General features: G+C 45.4%; 1 protein-coding gene across 2 annotated transcripts in view; it reads right to left on the reverse strand.

The window, feature by feature from the left end:
• Window positions 1–11,096: 11,096 nt before the first annotated feature.
• The window catches only part of SEMA5B (semaphorin 5B), a 349,785-nt gene continuing 339,311 nt past the window's right edge, over window positions 11,097–21,570 (reverse strand). The window contains exons 23-24 of one of the 2 annotated variants that reach the window (XM_034785185.1): window positions 17,511–17,580; window positions 16,953–17,041 (exon numbers count right to left, since the gene is read on the reverse strand). In XM_034785185.1, the coding sequence (XP_034641076.1) occupies window positions 17,034–17,041; window positions 17,511–17,580 (78 nt within the window). In that variant the 3' untranslated portion in view covers window positions 16,953–17,033. Of the gene's footprint in view, window positions 17,042–17,510; window positions 17,581–21,570 lie in introns of both variants that reach the window. The other variant, XM_034785184.1, reaches the window with a different exon arrangement.

Raw genomic sequence — 21,570 nt, forward strand, 5'->3', positions numbered from 1 at the left:
TCTTTTTAAGTGTATACAACAACTCCCTTGCTTATAAAGGTTCTCAACAAGATCAAGCAGGACCAAGTCAGGGTCTTTTTGATTGCACCAACTTGGCCAAGACAAGTTTGGTTTCCTTTACCTCATCAGATTCATCTCTCATCCTCTGTGGCGGCTCCCAATCCGTTCTCAACTGTTGTCTCAGAATGCTTGTTGAACACTTCACCCCAATCTGAACATTCTACAACTCCAAGAATGGCTCCTCAGTGGTACTCTGGTCTAGAGGCATCTTGTTCATTGGAAGAACAACATGTGCTGTTAAATAGCAGGAAGGAATCTACAATATTTGCTTACCTCCAGAAGTGGAGAAGATATCATCTTTGATGTAACCACCATCATCTTTCAACTATCCAGTCATCTCTTTCACAATCTTGGATTAACTGTTGGAATTGAAAACATCGGGTCTCTTTGAGTTCCATCAAGGTTCATTTAGTGTCAGTAACGGCTTTCCACTCACCAGTAGAAGGTTTCACATTTTTTGCACATCTGACCACAGTGAGGTTCCTGAAAGCTCTTATTAATCTTATTCCACAAATTAGAGATCCTACTCCACTTTGGGATCTCAATCTTGTTCTTAACCATCTCATGAAACAGCATTTTGAGCCACTACATGCTCATTGTTATATTTGTCTATGAGGATGGCCTTTTTGGTGGCCATCACTTCTGCTCAGAGGGTTGGGGAGATGGAGACTCTAATAGCAGGCCCTCCATTTAATGTGTTCTCCAAGGAGAAGGTATGACCCCATCCAAATTTTTTACCTAAAATTTCTTCTGAATTTCATATTAACCAGACTTTTCACCTTCCAGTTTTCTTTCCTTAAGCTGCATCAGTCTACAGAGGAAGCTACCTTCCATATAATAGGTGTTAAGAGTGTGTTGGCCTTTTACTTGGACTGAATCAGACCATTCAAGAAATCCCTTACATCTGTTGTTTCTATTGCAGATAGGTCTAGGGGAATCCACTATTTCCACACAGAGTGGGCAAACATTTTGGCCCGAGGGCCACATCTGGGTATGGAAATTGTATGGTGGGCCATGAATGCTCATGATTGGAGGTTGGGATGCAGTAGGGGGTGAGGGCTCCAGCTGGGGATGCGGGCTCTGGGGTGGGGGATTGGGGGTGCAGGAGGGTGCTCTGGGGTGGGACCAAGGGGGTCAGGGCTGGGGCAGGGGGTTGTGGCACGGGAGGGGGTCAGGGGTGCAGGCTCCGGGCGGCGCTTACTTCAAACAGCTCCCAGAAGCAGTGGCATGTCCCCCTCCGGCTCCTATGCAGAGGTGTGGCCTGGCAGCTCTGCGTGCTGCCCCATCCGCAGGTGCCACCCCTGCAGCTCCCAGTGGCTGCTGTTCCCAGCCAATGGGAGCTGTGGGGGTGGCGCTTGGAGTGGGGGCAGCATGCAGAGCCCCTGGCTGCCCCTACGGGTAGGAGCCAGAGGGGGAACATGTCTTTACTTCCAGGAGCCGCACGGAGTGGGGCAAGCTGGTGGGAGCTTGAGGGACGGATTAAAACGTCTGCTGGGCCGTAGTTTGCCCACCCCTGCTCTGGATGTGTTACTTGTTATGATTTGGCTGATGCTCAATCTCCCCTATGAGCGACTGCACATTCTATATCACGGTCTACATCTATAGCCATACTCAAACACAGTTCAGTTGCTGAGATCTGCACAGCTGCAACGTGGACTTTCAGTGCATGCTTTTCTCAGCCATTGTGCTTTGGTACACGCTGCTAGACTGGATGTTGCTGTAGGCAATGCAGGTCTCTCTTCCATGCTGGATTCTGTTCCGAACTTCCTGCCTCCTTAAGGGGGTTGCTCTGTGCTATTTTCAATACCTTCAAAGGCTCAGACTCCCCCATGACATCAGCAAACTTCTCTCTTTTATATGATGTTCTGCTTCCAAATCCATAGCAAAACATTTCTGAATACGTTGCAACCAAGAACTTTTGCTAAAACGTGGCTCTGAATGTCCAAAGGGGAAACACAAAAGTATGCATTATGTTATGATTCCTTCAGAAAGCTGCCAAGAACAGTAAGGTCTCCACTGCCAAAGAGGGATAATTGAATGAAGTCATTCTTGGATAACAACTATCGTAAGTGCAACAGTGTGTATTAACCCTTAAGGAACCAAATTAAATGTTCCACATGTTGTCTGTGAAAATCATGCTAAAGCCTGAAACTGGCTAGTAGCCGTCACACTGGTTTGTTGGGAGTTTTGTCACTTACCTTGATGGTACATGTTGGTGGCAGCCATACTACTCCAAGAACTATTGCTGCTCTGGAGCCCCCTGCTGGAATGGATGGGACTGAGCTATATCTTCCTGCAGTGTGTGCATAGTTCCTTCAGCTGGAAGAGCTATTCCAATAAACTCAGAGCTGTGGAGGGTGCAGAAAATCAGCCTGAGGGGTCTATTTTGTATTGCATTCATTTTGTCATAGCTGTCAGTGAAGCAGCAACGCAGCTGCACCAAGAACAGACTTACCCCTAAAACGGGTCCAGTCCCCTCCCCAAATGCTTAATTCTAGCAAATACACTGGCCTCTTGCAAATCAGAGATTACTAATGGACATGGAGGCGGGCATCTGATTAGCACCTTCAAACTGTAGAAATCTGTTGTGACATTTAAAAACAGTTTTGCAGCACTTTGTGACAGCAGGATAAGTGGTGGTTACATTTTCAGAGCTGAATGATTGGAGGAGAAAGTCAATAGTGTACTTGAAAAGCTATTCCAGTGAGAAAGGGGCTCATCCCGGCAGGATCCAGATCACTAGGCCAGACACATATACTGAAATTATTTTCCAAAGACCAAAAAAGACAGTTACCTTTTCCGTAACTGGTGTTCTTCGAGATAATATGGAGATATACCTATCTCATAGAACTGGAAGGGACCTCAAAAGGTCATCGAGTCTAGCCCCCTGCCTTCACTAGCAGGACCAAGTACTGATTTTTGCCTCAGATCCCTAGGTGGCCCCCTCAAGGATTGAACTCACAACCCTGGGTTTAGCAGGCCAATGCTCAAACCACCAAGCTATCGCTCTGATAAACAAAGAATCCCCCCCCATCAACAATAGATGTGTTGCTCATGTCTATTCCACAATAGGTGTGCATGCTTGCCACGTGCACCGGTGCTGGAAGTTTTTCCCCTAGCAGTACCCATAAGGGAGTGCCCCAGCGACCCCTGGAGTGGCACTTCCATGGCGCGGTATAAGGGGTACTGCGCGCTCCCCCCACCCTCAGTTCCTTCTTGCCAGACAACTCCGACAAATGTGAAGGAGGGCGGGATGTGGAATAGACGTGAGCAACACATCTCGAAGAACACCAGTTATGGAAAAAGTAACTGTCTTTTCTTCTTCGAATGATTTCTCATGTGTATTCCATAATAGGTGATTCCAAGCTATATCTGTTGGAGGTGGGTAGGAGTTCACAAATTCTCGGGACGGAGCACAGCCCTGCTGAACCTGGCGTCATCCCTGGTCTGGGAGACGATCGCATAGTGCAAGGTGAATGTGTGAACTGAAGACCATGTGGCAGCCCTACAAATGTCCTGAATGGGGACATGGGCCAAAAAGGCAGCCGATGAGCCCTAAACCTGAGTCGAGTGCGCCTTCATAATTGGGATTCCCGCCAGGTCATAACAGGTACGGATGCATGAGGTGATCCAGTTGGAGAGCCGCTGGCCATGGCAGGGCAACCACCAGGTCCGGGAGTGTCCCATACCACTGCTGCCTGGGCCATGCCGTCGCAATCAGAAGGACCTGGGCCTTGTCCATCTTTATCTTTTCCAGGACCTTGCCGATCAGCGGGAACAGGGGAAAGGCATAGAGAAACTGGCCTGACCAGGACAGGAGGAAGGCATAGGAGATAGTGTCCTGTTCCAGTTCCCCCCGCTTCTGAGCAGAATCGGGGGCAGCGATGGTTCTGCCGAGTCATGAACAGGTCCACCTGGGGAGTTCCCCACACTTGGAAAAGTCTGGGTAGAGAGACCACTTGGGCTGAGAGGAGGAGTCCCTGCTCAAACGATCCACCCCGCCCAGCAGATGGAAGACCTGTAGGCAGATGTCGTGGGCTATACAAAAATCTCACAGCCTGAGGGCTTCATGGCAGAGGATCGGGCCCCGCCTTGCCTGTTGATGTAGGACATTGAGGCCATGTTGTTCGTGAGGACCCTGACCACCCAGCCCTCCAGGTACGAGCGGAAGGCCATGCATGCCAGCCGTACTGCCCTGAGCTCCTTGACATTTATGTGGAGGGTCAGATCCTGAGCCAACCACAGACCTTGGGTCTGAACGTTCCCCACATGGGCTCCCCATCCCAGGTCCAACACGTCGGACACCAGCTCCAGCAACGGGGCCCTGCCCCTGAACGGAACCCCTTGGAGCATATTTCTCGGGAGGACCACCATTGTAGGGAGGTAATCACTGGCTCGGGTACTGTGAGGACTTTGTCCATCCTGTCCCTGGCTTGGGAAAACTCCAAGGCCAACCATCGCTGGAGGGGCCTCCTCCTGAGTCTGGCGTGATGGACCACATAAGTGCACGCCGACATGTGACCCAAGAGCTGGAGGCACACTCTGGCTGTTGTCACTAGAAACCTTGTGACCGTGTCGATGACCTTCAGGGTCTTGAATCTGTCCGGTGGGAAGGAGGCTCTGGCCGATGAAGCGTCCAGGACTGCCCCGATAAACTCTATGCGTTGAACCAGGACTAACATGGATTTGGTGTTCACCAACAGGCCCAAAGTGGTGCATGTGGACAGAAGGAGCGCCATGTGATCCCATACCTGCAACCGGGAGCTGCCCTTGACCAACCAGTCATCCAGAAAGGGGAATATCTGGACCCCTCTGCGCCTGAGGTAGGCCGCCACCACGGACATACATTGTGTGAATACCCTGGGGGCAGTGGACAGACCAAATGGGAGGACCATAAATTGGTAGTGTTCCTGCCCCACCGTGAAATGGAGAAACGGTCTGTGCCCCTCAAATATATGATTGTGGAAGTATGCGCCCTGCAGATCGAGGGTGGCATACTAGTCCCCGGGATCCAGGGAGGGGATGATGGAGGCCAGGGAGACCATGCAGAACTTGAGTTTCACCATGTATTGGTTCAGGCCTCGCACGTCCAAGATGGGCCTGAGCCCCCCTTTGGCCTCCGGGATAAGGAAATAGTGGGAACAGTACCCGTTGACCTTGAACTCCTCGGGGACCGCTTCCACCACTCCTAGGCCCAGGAGCCATCCCACCTCCTGCTCCAGCAGAGCCTCGTGCGAGGGATCCCCCAGGAGGGATGGGGGTGGGGAGTGATTGGGTGGGGAGGAAGTAAACTGGAGGGTGTAGCCCTGGGAGATGGTGTTGAGGACCCATCGGTCTGAGGTCAGCTGTGACCACTCCGGGAGGAAAGCACACAACCGGTTGGAGAAGGGAAGCTTTATTGAGGGTGGATCCCTGATGATAACTGGCAGGATGCCCGCGGGCGTCCCGTCAAAACCGCTTTTTCCCCACTGCCCTTGGAGGACCCAGCCTGGGGGGCAGGATGAGACTGCCTCTGTGGGCGCCTCTTGTAGTCCCGCAACTTCTTATAAGCGGTATCGTATTTTGGGTGGGTGGCCCGAGCGGGAGTCTGCTGCGGCTTGAACTTAGGTTGAGTCAGAGCCGGAACATAGAGACCCAGAGTCTGGAGAGTTGTGCGGGAGTCTTTCAGGCCATGCAGCTTTGTATCTGTTTGTTCCGCAAACAGAGCATTGCCGTCAAATGGGACGTCCTGCAGGGAAGTCTGTGCCTCGCTGGACAGCCCAGAGAGCAGGAGTCATGACACCGCAGAGGCCATGGGCTGCACAGCCGTGTCCGCTGCATCCAAAGCTGCCTGCAGGGTTGCCCTGGCAGCCGCTGTACCCTCCTCCACCAGCGCTTTGAACTCTCCTGGAGGGAGTCCTTGAACTTGGGCAGGGAGCCCCACAGATTGAACTCATACCGGCCCAGGAGAGCCTGATGGTTTGCCACCCATAACTGGAAGCTCGAGGAGGAATACATTTTCCTTCTAAAAGAGTCCAGCCTCCTTGAATCTTTATTTTTTGGGGTAGGGGCTGGCTGGCCCTGCCATTCCCTGTGGTTGACCGACTCGACCACCAGGGAGCTAGGAGCAGGGTGGGTGTATAAGTATTCCTGCCCCTTGGCGGGTACAAAATACTGGCATTCTGCTCTCTTAGAGATGGGGGCCAGTGAGGCCAGGGTTTGCCACAGGGCATTTGAGATTTTCGCCACTTTTCATGGAGAGGCAAGGCCACCCTGCCCAGTGCTGAGGAGGACAGCATGTTAAACAGAGAGGCTGAGGGCTCCTCCATCTCCTCTGCTTGGAGGTGGAGGCTTGATGCCACCTTTTTTAAGAGTTCTTGGTGGGCTCTAAAGTCCTCCTGTGGGACGGAAGGAGGAGGGGCCGTAATCACCTCATCCGTGGAGGGTGAGGAGGCCGGCGTGGTACTTTGGGCGTCCACCACCAGGTCAGTCTCCGGGCACGGTGCCGAGGATGTACGTCCCACTGATTCCTTCCTCAGAGGTCTGGAGAGGGAGGCCGAAGGTCCTTCTGAGGCTCCAGCCACTGAGCGAGCCCCCACTGGGGGCTGTGTCAAGGGCCACGGTGCCCACTGGTACCATTGGCGGAGCCGGCTGTTCGGCCTGGCTGGCCTGATCCATCGAAGGATGACTAAGAAGGGAGGCCAGGCTGACATATGACCTGCCGCTGTTCCTGGACCAGGAGGAGCAGCGGCGCTGGGAGTGATGCCGACCACAGGACCGCGATACCGATGTGGAGGACCGGTACCATTGGTAACAGCTGCTTCACAATCGGCTCCAGCAGGCAGACCTGCGATGGCAAGATGCCAGTGATAAACACCCAGGGCTGCAGAGGCGGTGCCGTGGCGGGGTCCTGGAGCTGAACGGGAACGACATCGATGTTCGTGCCGTGACCGGCTGTGATAGCCCCTCCAAGATGAGGACCTTTGGTGACATCTGCCTCAATCCCATCGGTGTTCGCTCCTCAAGGCGGAGCGGTGTTGAAGGACATAAATCCACACCGTGTAGAGGTCAAAGCATAGGGGTTTATTACACACAGCGCTGGCGGAGTGTCACCTGGCTTATTAGGCTCAGAGACACTGTCAATTAATTGATTACAATGAAATATATAGATTTTCCATGGGCGGGGGAAAGTGACGGGGTAGGCAGTTCCACACCCCGGGATAGGTTTTGCAGCAAGACAAGATAGCACAATAGCCAGTGGTTAAAAGGTTACACAATGTCTCCGCCCATGGTCTCAAGTTAGCAAATTAACATTTGATTAATACTTTGATAAAATGTTATTAGTATAAAATATATATGTTGAATTTTGATTTGGGGTCCATAGGAATGGAGTAACTCCTTTGATTGTCCGACAGGTACATGTCTAGGGGATAAAGCAAAGAAACAGTGAAAGCATATGAAAATAGAGATTGTCTCCTTTATGTCTTAAGGCAGGGCATTGGTCCCTTGGAAGGGAGGTGGAAGGGTGCCATATCATTATAGTGACATGTGCCAATATTTCATAAACTCAAGGTTGGATCTGTGGGAAGACTGTTTTCCCTTCAGGAGAAACACAATAGGAACAGGGATCCTTTGTTCAATTTGAAACATTGGATGAAACATAATTATTCAGTTATTGCTTCAACATCTGGCATTTCTACTGACCAAGCAGATCTTAGTAAAGGCAATGTTATTTTGTTTACCCCAGCTTTCTCTTAGCTGATCACTATTAGTTAGGCCTCTGGTCTCCAGACCAAACTCTGGACTTCGGGTCTGAAAAAGAGCTGGCACAATCCATATATACCAGGTTGTTATATAACATGCACATGGATTTTAACCCTTCAGGTGTCGAGAGTCTCGGTCAGACGGAATCCAACCAGACAGCCTGGTGGGCATCGAGGGCGATCCATGTGGATTTTCCCTGAACGGTCACTGGGCAGTGAACGGCGTCGGAAACATTCCCTCGACCGAGACGTGGGGCGACTGCGGAGATCCCAGCGGTGGTTTGCCTCTGGATCGCGGGGTCGACATCGGCAGTGCTCCTGGTACTGGCCTGGACATAAGGTCCCACGCCGCCTGCAGAGCGGATATTCGGGGAGGTCTACTCCAAATGGGCCGGGCTGCTCCGCTCGACTTGAGTTGGAGGCCTCAAGGCCGGTGGGGATCGAGGACTCCCCTACGTGGGTCTAGCCTCTGTTCCGGGTTTACTCCGGTGCCACGGTGAAGAAGGCCTCTTCCTAGCCTTCTTGGCATGCCCCGTGGATGGGGAGCGGTGCTGACTAGTCGATGGCGCCGGAGGGTCGCCACGCACCAACACCACAGTGCCCGGTGCTGACTCGGAGCGGTGTGCCGGAGCCGGGGTCAGTGCTGACTCCATCAGGATAGCTCGGAGCCTAATGTCTCTTTCTCCAAGGAATGCCTAATGTCTCTCTTGGTCCAAGGCTTAAACGACTTGCAGATCTTGCAGCGATCGCTGACATGGGTTTCCCCCAAACAGCATAGGCAGTCTGTGTGCGGATCACTCCATGGCATAGATCGCTTACAAGTGACGCAAGACTTAAAATTCGGAGCATGGGGCATGGCCTGCCCGGGCACTCTAGCTAAACTAAACAGCTAACTAACTACAGGTTCCAACACGGAACGAACAAGCAGTTTTGGGGACGAGCCACAGCAAAGCTGGAGCAGAGCAGTTCCGAAGCACCTTCACTGGTGGCAAGAAGGAACTGGGGGGGGGGAGAGCACACAGCTCCCCTTATACCACGCCATGGAGGCGCCACTCCAGGGGTCGCTGGGGTGCTCCCCTACGGGTACTGTTAGAGAAAAAACTTCCAGCACCAGTGCACGTGGCGAGCATGCACACCTACTGTGGAATACACGAGCAATCACTCAAAGAAGCAGCTTTGTGCCCAGCAAGTGTGTGTGTATAAACAAAGAGTGGAAAGAGACTAACAGTCAATATATCAATCATACACTGTGTTTGTAAATTCGGTTCAAAAATATTCTCAAACTGCAATGTTTAAGGACCTTTAATTGCTCCAAAGTGTATCTTGGTCAGATAGATGAGGCATCAGCATGTTTTTGTTTTCACTAAAACCCCACTGTGTAAGAATGGACAGGCCAGAAGAGAAAATAAAGCACCAGGGCTCAGATATTCTGCTATCAGGCATGGGACAAAAACAGTGGGTGGATTAGATAGTTCTGGCTATTCCTTTAATGGGGACGCAAAGACCATTGAACTCCAGCACTATCCCACTGGCTGCTGTATTCATTCAGCAAGTGATTTGTCATTGCTAATGGATGTGCAGGCCCAGTAGCTATTGGTTGATGTTGCCCCTTCAGCCATCTCCAGTTAGGCAAGTAACATCCCAGACAGTAGGTGCTAGATTCTGCAATGGGCTGAGCACTTTGGCCCTGCTCCAGCAAAGGACTTAACCAAAGCCAGCCTACTCAAGGTGCTTAAAGTTAAGCATGTGTTTAATTGCTTTGCTGGAGTAGGGCCAGAACACTCAGCGTATTGCAGGCTCGAGCCCTCACAGCTCTGTGCCAGCTCAGAATCACTTACATGGCCTGTGTTTGTAAGCCAGTATTTCGAGTGCCCCTAAACAAACTTCCCCAGATGCATGAGGGATTTTTAGATATTTTTACTAATGCATAGAGTTGTGAAGTGCAGTGAAGGTGAGTGAGAATAACATGCACTGTGGAACAAAGTGAGCCTGTTACTTTAATGACTCAAATTAGTAGCTAGAAAAACAATATGCTAGGCATAGATTTTTAGTTTCCGACTTGAGAATTCACTACACAGAAGTGTCTTGCTTGCTAAATGGTTTTGTTTTGAATTGCTTATGCAAATTCAAGTGTAGGAATAACGGGGAAAAAAATTTGATTCCCACTAAGTTTATTTTTACTGATGATGTGCCTCTCAATTACTTTTTGATGGTCTGCGTTTGAAAAGAAATTCTTGTACATACACTTGAGCATCTGAAAACACCCAAAAGATAGCTTATGATTTACTAGGGATAAGGTATTCCATACGCAGGTGTAGCATGTTTCAGGTTGTTAGCAATCCAATCTATTTTTTATGACAGTATGGTGTAATTTTCAGTATAAAACTACAATATACGTCTTCAGCTGTCTTGAAACATAAACTAAAATGTTTCTGACTCTGTCACTTTCTACAGTCTTTATTTTGATTAATAAATGGGATGAGAGCACTAACATTCTCCAGTAAGAGGCTATGATCATCCTTCAATCAAAAATGTGCCCATTTTTACAATTTTTTACTGTGATATGTAACAATAGCAAAGTAGCTGGAATACAATCTCAGTCCAAGTGGGAACTGTACAGCTGAAAGGCTCAGCATGTTGATTATATCTTTGCCTCATTGGAGCAAGCTAATATTCTTGATACAATTTAAAAAAAACAACAAAAAACACTGTGTCCTTGGGACACTAGTTATGTGGTTCCCTGGACAAAGCAGAGGTGCTACTGGAGCCAGGGAGCAGAGTCATGCCGCAGAATCAGACCTGGATTTGCATTTCAAACCCACCGGTGTTCGGAGTCACTTGATTCAAAGCTTTAGTTAGGCCCATTTGATGCCTTATTCTGAAATAAGATTTGTGAGTCAAATGTACCTAAAGTGTGGGAGAGTGGCAGGAGTGGTTTTGGTATTTAGTTTTATTCTGGAATGCTGAACAAAATCAGGTTTGTTTAGATGGAGTGTTGCATTGTGTAGCTGAATTTAATTTTATACCCAGTAACCTTATGTAGTCATCCAGGCTAAAATTGTGATAAATGCAATTCTGTGTCATGGTTCAGGCAATAAGGGGATTGTGGTCAGCAAGGAATTAGATATTTACACATATTCCAAGTTCTAAACCTGGCCCAATTGGCCAGTTGCACTCTGGGATGTGTTTTGCCATCTGTAACGTATGTATTGACCATTGCCAGGAAAAGGTTGCCTGTCAAATCTTCGGTGATTTCATGTTATGTCTTTTTGAGGGGAAATGACTCACAAGCTCTCCAGGTGGTTCTGTTTTATTTCTGAATTACTCTTTACATTGTACAATATATAAAAATACAGAGTACCCCAAAAAAATTCACAGTGTCTAAAGGCAGTGATTACAGTCTAGGTCACCTTTATATACCAATAGTACCATCGTGTTCAATTGCATAGGAAGGGTGATGTGCCTTTACACTAAGAGTCCACTAATACTTGCCAGATTTTCCTTTTTTAGAGTAAATATACAGTTTTCTACTAACAATTTCCTGTGTATCAAAGATCCGGCATTGCTTCTGTCACTCCCTCCTCACCCCTGCTTAAGTCCTAGCTAACGTACTTACCCTCTGTGACAAAGGTTGTTTCTGATTAATTTGCTCATCTGTTCAAAATATATGCAGATGTTATTAGAGATGAGTTGCATGTAGATGAAACCCACAAGATCATGCAGCTGGGTGGCTTTTTTCCCCCATGTTTTGCCATATTTTTACTAAAAGCCCTTTTGCTTCAGTTATTAGACACACTGACCTCTCCCTCATGCTGTGGCCTGTATGGTACACAGCATCCCAATCCCACTGAGGTTTCAGTGTAATAAAGGAGTAGTGGTATTTTTATTTCAAAACTATTTATACTAGGAATTCAAAAGCTCAGTGCTGTCTTTATAGCATGTAACTATTCACGTTGTCAGGGCCAATGTGTTTGGAAAAAATAAATACTGGATAGGGCTGGGATGAGGAATCAAGTTCTAGAAGCAAACACCACTGATTACAATGATGAGAATAGGTCTTCTGCAGCTGGGAACCAGAATTGCCGTTAAAACTTCAAGAAAGGCTCTACCTTACAATGTTGTGACCATGAGAATTAAGATACCGGATTCTCCATGAGGGCTTGCTTTTGTTAGTTTCCTTGTGCAGTTTTGAAGGCTCCACTGCTACAGACAGCATCCAACTTGGTCAGTGCTTATCTGACCTCAGAATTGTTGGATGTTTTCTCTTAACTGGCTTAAATGAGGGATTTACCTATATGAAGCTGTTCTCATTTGAGAATTCACTGAGCTATCAAAACAACCCCTTTAGCGAGGGCCAAATCCACTGCTCAGATGGGTATAGTCCTTACTCTACACTCCTTGAAATCAATGTTCCCATCACTCCAGTGGGTGCTGGAGCGTGCCTGATATTCAGGGAGTCCCACTGATGTCCCTGGGTGAGGGTTAATCTAGAAGACAAGGCTGGGGATTATAAAAGTGCCCAAAGGCATTAGCTACATCTTCTCCTATTGCTCTGTCAGGCCCACTTGAAAATCACAACCTAGGAGGTGGCAGGATCTAGCTCTTAAATTGTATGACAACAGTCCTGTGTGGAAATGGTTATTAAACTATTATGCTGCCACTCAACTGCAAAGCTCTTCAACATGCAAGTGAAAATTTCTTCCAGATCCAGTTTGACATTTTTTACTTTCCATTTGTTGGTCTAACCTGCTACTTTGTTTGCATAATTAGTCTCTACTTGTAGTTGAATTCAAGAGTGATACACAGAGCTGCCTCAGGTTGATTAGTCATCCACTGAGTGGCTACAAAAATTAGGGGGTAGCCATGTTAGTCTGCATATCCACAAAAACAACAAGGAGTCCGGTGGCACCACTGGGCTACAAAAATTGTTTACTTAGTTATTCTTAGCCAAATGTTTTGTGGAGAATGGGCATTTGTAACTACAACAAATCAATTTTATTTTCAATTTTTTAAAAATTATTATAAAATGTATTTTGCTATATCTAATTAAAAGATCATAGGGTTTCTTAATCCTTATTTTCAGTCTTTCCCTATGGAATTTGAACACTAGCACTGCCTTTCTAAGTCTAAATTTTCTCTGTAGGTATTTGAATGGATGGAGACAGAGTTTGTGTATATATTATAAATATATACCCTAGATATCTGCTGATAGCTATGCACACTATTAAATTTGTTACATAAACTTTAAATTTACATTTTATATGTATAAAAAAATCTGACATTTGGTACAAAGAATACACTGATCTGCGTGGACAGCAATTTCATCTTCACGGGGGCTTATCTTAGACTAATCATTGGAGGTTTCCTAATCATCTTTACCACATCTGGCATTTAATGGACTCCATTCCCACTCTCTACCTTGATTTCAATATAACTTCTATTTCATTTTCTCAAAATAAGGCATTAAGAACAGCAGTCATTACTCCATACACATTCTTTTCTGGTATTTGTACATTTCACATGTCTAAGAAGAGCGAGTGGCTCATATTTACAAACATTCACAAGTGCCTCTTTAGACAACAGCGCCCCTTTCTCCAGGTATTTTACCTTTGGGGGTCTTGTCTATTGGAGGCAGCTGCAAGTTATAAAGGGGTGGCATGTTTATAACTGGCATCTCAATCCAGGGAAGTGCAATAGCAGTTTTACAATGGGGCATAGTTCACTCCATACATGCAACCTTTAGCGCAAGGGAGTAGTGCATCTCTTCATATGGAGGTGGAAAAAGAACGACCTTGTTAAACACTACCCCCTACCCATTTGGGTGCAAGACACTTACTGCTTTCAACATGCTGTACAGCTGAATCCTATTCCAGAATATTTGCAGTGAGCTAAGGCTGCAAGGTCAACCCAATTTCTTGCTAAATAACTGATCAGCATTTTAGGAAAAAAAAAAAAAAAAAAAAAAGCCAAAGCTGCTGTTAGAAACCTTGGGTGCTAGAGCAATGGTATTTCCAACACACGGGGCATACGTTTAGATGACCTTAAGAATGGGAAATTTAAGCAGTTTAACATCAGGCTGCAGAAGCAATTCAATCTCCTATGGCTATTACAGATCTGCTGCCAATTTACCTGCTAGAACCAAACAGAAACACAAGACTATCATTGTATATTGTGTCATTAACCTGGGCCGCACTGAGGAGCGCAGAAGGAATTCAACCCTCACATCACATTAACATTGCCCTTAAAGAACTGCACTCTCACACAAACATTAATTGAGTACTAAGAGTTCAGAGTTCCTCCTCCCCTTGCTTCTACTTTCTGCTTGAATGGAGTCCACAGATTCTCGCTGTGATTGCCAATTTCATGAAGCCATTCAGATGGCTAATAAGAATGACTCTGAAATGTCTTGATGAAAATATAACCTACCCCATTGCCCATACACACTATAATATATGCACCTTTTAAGCACAATGAAAGCAGTGATCTTGCTCACGGAGTTGAAAAACTAAATAATTTCAGCTCTGACATGGCTTTTTTTTTTTTTTTTTTTTTGCGCAAATGGAAATATTTGAGCTACCAAAAAAAAAAAAAAAAATTAAAATAACTGCAAGGTTTAACTCGCTTGCAACTCTAAGAATTGCAGCTGTAATCCTGCCAAATAAACAATAACCGTATAACTCTCCGACACAGGGAACCACCTGAAATGGAAGCTAAGAAATGACTTTAGCTTGTAATGTCTACAGTGATCTTGGGCGCCAGTTTCTTTAGAACTGCTGACATTAGAGATGTCTAGTGCAACAGTTGTCAGCCAGGAGGGCTCTGCACCAGTCCTGTAACTTTAGCTTGGGATTTTCTATAGCCCTAAGGGAATTAGGTACCTAACACCCACTGAAAATCAATGGGACTTTTGTGACCAGTGCCTGCCTCTTTTGATCTAGCTGAATAAGTGGAAGAAACTAGTACAGCCAAACTCTTAGGGCCAGAATCTGCTTTTGGTCATACGGCTGTATAAATCCAGAGTAATTTTATTTAAATGGGGTTTTTCCCAATTTACACTGGGGTCACTGGAAGCAGAACCTGGATCAGCCTGCTAAACTGGTACAGTTGCCAGAAAAGGTTGGGAGTCATTGAGCTACTCTAAGACAATCACTGACCAAATTTTATAATAAATCTCCTTACAGCTATAGATCACTACCATAGGTTAGGGTTCAACTAGTTTAGAAACAGGTTACTTTGTTCGCCTGCTTTTGGTCCCACACTGTAAGACCAGGTTACAGAGTCCACCTCTGCTCTGCCTCACCCTTAGGAGAGCTGTACATTTTGAGTCATGAGCAGCAAAGCCTCGTCTCAGCTCTGTGGATGGGTATGTGTGCAATGACCAGCTCCATCTCAGCCCCACCTTCCAAACAAGTGTCCGCGAATGACAGCAACGAGAAACTAGCTGAGTGCAGGCTTTCAGTGAAATCTCTCCTATGTAACCAATACAACCCAAACTGCTTCAAACACATCCCAGTCAATGACTGAAAACAGACATGGCAATTGCTACAGTAAGATGCATACAAAGAATTCAAGTTCTGGAGCTACTTGGAGCTCATGGGTGTTTAGGTTTGTACTCTTATCTCATGCTCAGTATTGTGGCATTCTAAAAGTCTTAGCCTCAGGAGTTCATTATAAATAGTTAGAAACATTCAATACTAACAGTGTCAAACTTGCTCACGTTGCTAACACATTTGATGGAACTGTCCATTAAGCACTGGCGATACTGTTTGACCAAAACAAAACAATGTCAGACATACATATCTGGGTGTACACACCATGGCTTCTGCAACAGTCTAATACAGTTCTGCTGGACACAGGCACACACATACACAAAATTACATTTCAAGGCTGGATATAATGTTTAATAACGCTACAGTCCCAATTTAATAACTGTAACAAGGTTGGGGTTTTTTTTGTTTGTTTCTAGCTGAGAAATCTAAAGAAATATTGGCAAACAATGCACATTGTTCAGCTGTATAATTATTTGATGGCGTACTGACTGGAAGACACTAAGAATGTGCAGCAGACTTTCTGCGTCATGGTATGCTATGAATACATTCCTTAGAAAAATACCGTGCCAAAAATTCAGAATTTCTTACTCTTCAAAAAATAAGTGAACTAAAAAAATAATAATAAAATAAGAATTAGCCCCAAGCCTAGTGATTTCACAAGAGGAGGGCCTGGCCATCAGTCGTCATTCCTTGCAGATATGAACAGGATCAAGCTTGGAGGGAAAAAAAGTAAATGTCATTTCAAAGAAAGCTCATGGCTCATGTACAGCACTCCTCACATTTTTTCCAGTGGTAAGCACATCGTTGTTATGCAAAGTCCACATCTCATTAGTCCAACATTTACTTCACGTAACATCTCATTGCCTGTATCATTTTCTTTTAATTAAAACTGGAAATATTCCGAAATGCTTCTTTGGGTAGAGTACTTTGTGTGTTTCCTTTCCCCAGTTGAACTGGATGTTACCAAAGAAGAGACTGCGGAGGCTATTTCCTGCAATGTGAAAGGAATCTTCTAGTGATGCTGGAGACACCACTGGAAACCTAAAACTGTTCTAGTTCCTACCGTGATGGAGTCTTAGGCAGCTTGTCTTGTGAACTAAGTGTCATTCAATGTACCACCATTGTCTAGTCACTGTACAATCATCCATTGCTCTAAGGAACTACCTGTAATGTTTCTTAGAACACACGAGTGTAGCATGGTGGAAACCTAGCACAGCATGCAATCAGCTCCTCGGGAATTCAGGCCTCAGAGAGAAATACTGATCATCCAGCCATGAATATTTGCAGCAGTAAGTGTCATCACCAGCCAAATATCCACAAAAGTCTATGCAGAATGGTCCATGGTCCATAAGCATTCTGTCAACTTAAGGAGATGTGCTGTTTAAAAGTAATACAGTTAACCAAAAAGGAAAAAAAAGGCCCTACTTGTACAATATTTACATCTGGAGACCGGGCCAATATTTGGTCCATAAACTCAGTTTAAAAAACAATTCATATAGGAAGTGATCCAGTCCTTGGACAGTCTGTCCATCATCAGCTGTTGGTAAAGGTCCTTCCAGGGGAGGCCTCAGGCCTGTAGTCATATTTATTCAGTGTACTGGGATAATAGGTTGTAGTGTACACGTTGGTTTGCTGCAAGGGGTAGAAGTTGGTCCTCTCATCAGGTATTAAGTTGTTCTTGTTAAGCGTCTGTAAAAAGTAAAAAAATTACATAGACATATAAATGCTTTGTAAATGCTCTTTCCTGTTTTCAGAAATTTCTCTCTCAGATTCCATCTCCATCCTGGGCCACTGGCACCTTCCCTCCATCTGGGAGGATAAGATGGGTGTGTACCATACATGGCTCTCTCTCTCTGTGGAGTCAGTCAGTGGGTGGACCCACAGCTCTTGCCATTTCTGTGTTGGTGGATCTGTGCTCAGCCATTACTAGAGCCAGAATCCAGAGTCTTCTGCAGAGACCCAGATTCTCCTACTAGATGGCATGATGTCTGATCATCATTGTCACACAACCATGCTGGGCCTAAACAGGACTGAGTGGTGGGCTGTACACTCAACCTATTCCCTTCCAAAGTGTTCATTGTACAGCCACCAACTCCCTGTCATAGTAGTTACCAAGATGGCACTTCTTTTCTCTTTGGAAGAGCAGGTGCACATTTACCTGATCTCCATCTCCATTGGTAGATATCCAGGTTTGGACCCCCCGATATTAAGTGTGTCACTTCTGTCAGCTACAGTATAAGTAACAAGTCATGGTCACTTTTTGAAAAACTAAAATGACTCAAGAAATTCTACAACCAAGTAACAAGTGTTGTCAATAGCAGCAGAAAAATGAGAAATACAAAATGTATCTTTTACCACTAGAATTTAGAAAAGAGGCAGGGGCTTTTCTTCCCCCTTCTCTGCCTTATCATGGAATCACTTATATTCATGCCATCAGAAATTGTTTTCCCCCTCCCCTTTGTTGTAAAATCCACTGACATGCCAGATGTTTCCTGCTCAAAAGGATAAAGTCCTGTTTTGGAGGAGAAGACTCCTCTCAGAAAATTTATCGTTTTCCTTGCTGTCGATGTCATTTCAGTCACACAATCCATTTCGCTTTTGAAGCATGCTCATGGCAGGCTTTTATTTTTAAATAACTGCATGCCTCAATCTCTCACGTGGGCCCCTTAATCTGCTGTTATGCTGCAACAAGGAATTCATCCCTTGTTCTGAGGCAACAAAAGATGTATGTTTCACTTACACCCTTAAAATAGGTGCACACTATTTCCAAAAAGGGTGCAGAGACCTGTGATTGGCTAGTTCAAGCTTCTTGCCATCTGGAGTGGAGAGTGTCACCCATTTGAAAGGCAGCATGGACTGGAGGACTGAATATAAGCTTTGGAGTCTGAAACTCCTGAGTTCTAATGCTGGCTCTGCTACTGACTAATTGTGTGACCTTGGGCAAATTACATCACCTGTTTCCATATGGGTTAATAATGCTTGCTAACCTACCTCCCAGAAGTGATGTGATGATTAACTGGTCAATGCTCAACAAGTGCTAAGGGCCCAATACTTCCACTCTCACTCAACCTGAGAAGTAGCTTACTCATGCATAGAGTCCTAGGTATTTCAGAGTGGGCTTCATGTGAGTAAAGCACTGCTCTCGGTGACTACAGGTAACAGCATCAGGCACTATATGCATGCCAAACATCACTCATTGAATGGGCAGAACTACTATAGATGTGCAAATGCTAAATAATTTCCCACTGGCCAAAAAGGGGTGCGAATTCCTTCTGCCCTTAGAAATGAAAGGAAGATGTGATAGGAAGTGTTATGCATCGCTCTCAATCAGCCAAAGAAATATCAAAATAATAAAGGGAGCAGTTTCTTGGTTAGAGCTCAGGGTTGGTGGTCAGGGAATTTGAGTTTAATTCTCTGGCTCTGCCACATTCTGTGTGTCCTTGGGAAATCTCTGAGATTCGGACTCACCATCTGTAATATGAAGATAAAAATACTTACCCAGCTTGGTCAAAGAGTTGAGATCCCTGGGTAAAAGGCACATTATATGTGCAAAGTATTATTATTGGGGAGCTCTTCCAAAGCATATGAACTTAGTTATTCATGCATACTGTACATAAGGATTGTTATTTCCTAACTAGTGTGATTTAGCTCCGTATACTTAACACGTGCAGTTAAATATTACATGCCAGTGCCTTCCATGGAGGAGTACGGCGCGCCGTACCACTGGTGTCCTCATTCACCAAGTGAGCATAAAACACCGCCAGATCTACTCGACTGCACAGTAGTAGCCCAAGTGTAAATTTTCAGAAGCATAAATGAGGGCAAGGGGAACACGTGAGTGAGGAAATCGCCTCCTACATGGTCAAGTCCTGAGATGATGCTCAGGGAAATCTCACGGGTTGCACAATGTGGGAAGGAGAGGGCTGTCAGCATATGGATGTGTGAGAGCAGGTGTTTCAGTTGGATGCTCTTGGGAGGTCACGGCAGATGTGGATTAGCGGAGTCTGTCACTAAGGGTTAAGAGTAGAGATGAGTCTAGATCTAAACACCCCTGAAGTTTGATGATGATCAAATCCTGGTCGGGCCCACCTCTAGCTGAAAATGAAAAATCACAGCCCTCGATTCCTTGGGCTCTCAGCTGGAATGACTAAATTTCAGGATTTCCTGCAATGCTTTAAATCTAGTCAGTGAAAGCAAGCGTTGCATTTAATTAACATTGGCATTTTCTCTCTCTTTTTTGCCTTTACTTTCCTATAACACTTAATTAGAAAACAACCCCACAACTGTTTCTTTGTTCTTTGATGGAGGGTTTCATATCTTTGGGCAATACCTTATGAAAATGCTTTAAGGGATTTATAATGCAATTAGCTTCACAGAATAAGGCTCTGGCGATATTAGGAAGGCAGAACGAGCCCTAAATCCATATGATCAATGTACAGCGCCTTAATGTTTTCCAGCACAAACATATTGTTGGTCTTATTTTAATAAATAGATGGTTAGGCTCCCAGGCACTAGAAACTGGTTGATATTTTTGCAAGAGGAGAAATTAGGGAGCAGTGAATTTTAGAAATCCACAAACCCAGACAGGGATTGCATTTAAATCTCTGTGGGTAGCCTCACTTGTATAATTAAAAGATTTAACCCTGGCTCCTTTCCTCTCCCCCTATGCAGGGATGAGAGACAGGTGACAAACTGTCCCTCTGAAGACTTTCCTTCAGGAGTGACATGGGTTGCGCCATCAAGGCAGGACATGGCTCAGACGCTGGACCGCATTCATCCCCAGTGTGCTGAACTCAATGGAGTTACACCCGGGGCACATTTGGCCCACTCTGAACAGACAAGGGTCTCCAGCAGGGTTTGTTGATGCTATTGCCTCTCCTCTAAAACTGCAGTAAGATGCCTTCTCCTCAGGGCAGCACTCCCCCTGGGCAATACACAGCTGTATCTGAGAACCTTCCTAAACATGGCTGGGAAAGGGGGTTAAGGCTCTCTCACAGCCCTGCCTCTGTAGCAGCACTCAGAATCTATGGTGATAAAAATGCCTGTAAGCTATATTTAGATAGAAAGATAGAAAATTGTTTCACTCAGGAGCAAACAGGAACTCAAACCACATTGATCAAATATCTGCTACCTGCTTCCTCCATCCTCAAGATCAGCAGTATCAGCAAAGCCAAGTTATATTTGCCAGTCTATCCATCAGGAGCCTCCATCCCACAACCTTTTAGCAGATGGCTTGCCAGCAATTTATGCTAATCTGACCCAAACCCATTACTCAAGGGCACACACCAGAATTTAAACGTCTTCCTTTAAAAGAGTTTTTATTGTATTATATTGGCATATGAATAAAACACAAGAAAGACTCTTCTGTCCTAGGAATATTAGTTTGTCACATAGGGACGTTTTCAGAAAAGTGAAGAAAGATCACTGTGAGATGGTTTGAGATAAGTGCAGCATTTTGACATATTATCACTGTCAGCAATTTTTAAAAAAGTATGTCCTGACAATGCTACTGGGGCTAGCAGAACACTGAATAGCCCAATGTTTACCGAAATGTATAAGCAATGTATAGTTGTCATTACAATAATTTTAAAAGCATAGGGCTACCAAAAATGCCTTCCATATATTGTCATAACCTCTGAAACTTATATACAATATACGTATGGATATGTTCCATATGGATGGACTATTTTGTATGTGCATGTGTGTGTGTGTATTATTTAGTCTTGCATCTGAAGAAGTGAGGTTCTTACCCACGAAAGCTTATGCTCCCAGTACTTCTGTTAGTCTTAAAGGTGCCACAGGACCCTCTGTTGCTTTTTACAGATTCAGACTAACACGGCTACCCCTCTGATACATGCACAGACAGTTCCATCCCATCCAAGATAAAGTTCCAATAAAGCAAAGTGTAAGTATTTTTAAACGTGACTGGCATCATGATATATTTGTTCACTAGATCTTTTTCATCATTTACTAGTGATATTTTTAGGCAAAGTAAAACTTTCAGACTTTCTAATTACTAACCGCCTGTGTCATAAGCCTTACCCCCATGCCAAAAAATTGTGCCCTTAGCCCAGGTCATTAAATTATAATCCACTAGTGTATTGGATTAAAATCTGACAACTCTCAGCACATAATCACATTTAATAATATGGATATTACAGTACTAATCCAGTTTGATCTTGGATACAACTGTATATATGCCCTGTATGTACATTTGT

The sequence above is a fragment of the Trachemys scripta genome, chromosome 11 (assembly GCF_013100865.1).
Source record: "Trachemys scripta elegans isolate TJP31775 chromosome 11, CAS_Tse_1.0, whole genome shotgun sequence".
Lineage (NCBI taxonomy): Eukaryota > Metazoa > Chordata > Testudines > Emydidae > Trachemys > Trachemys scripta.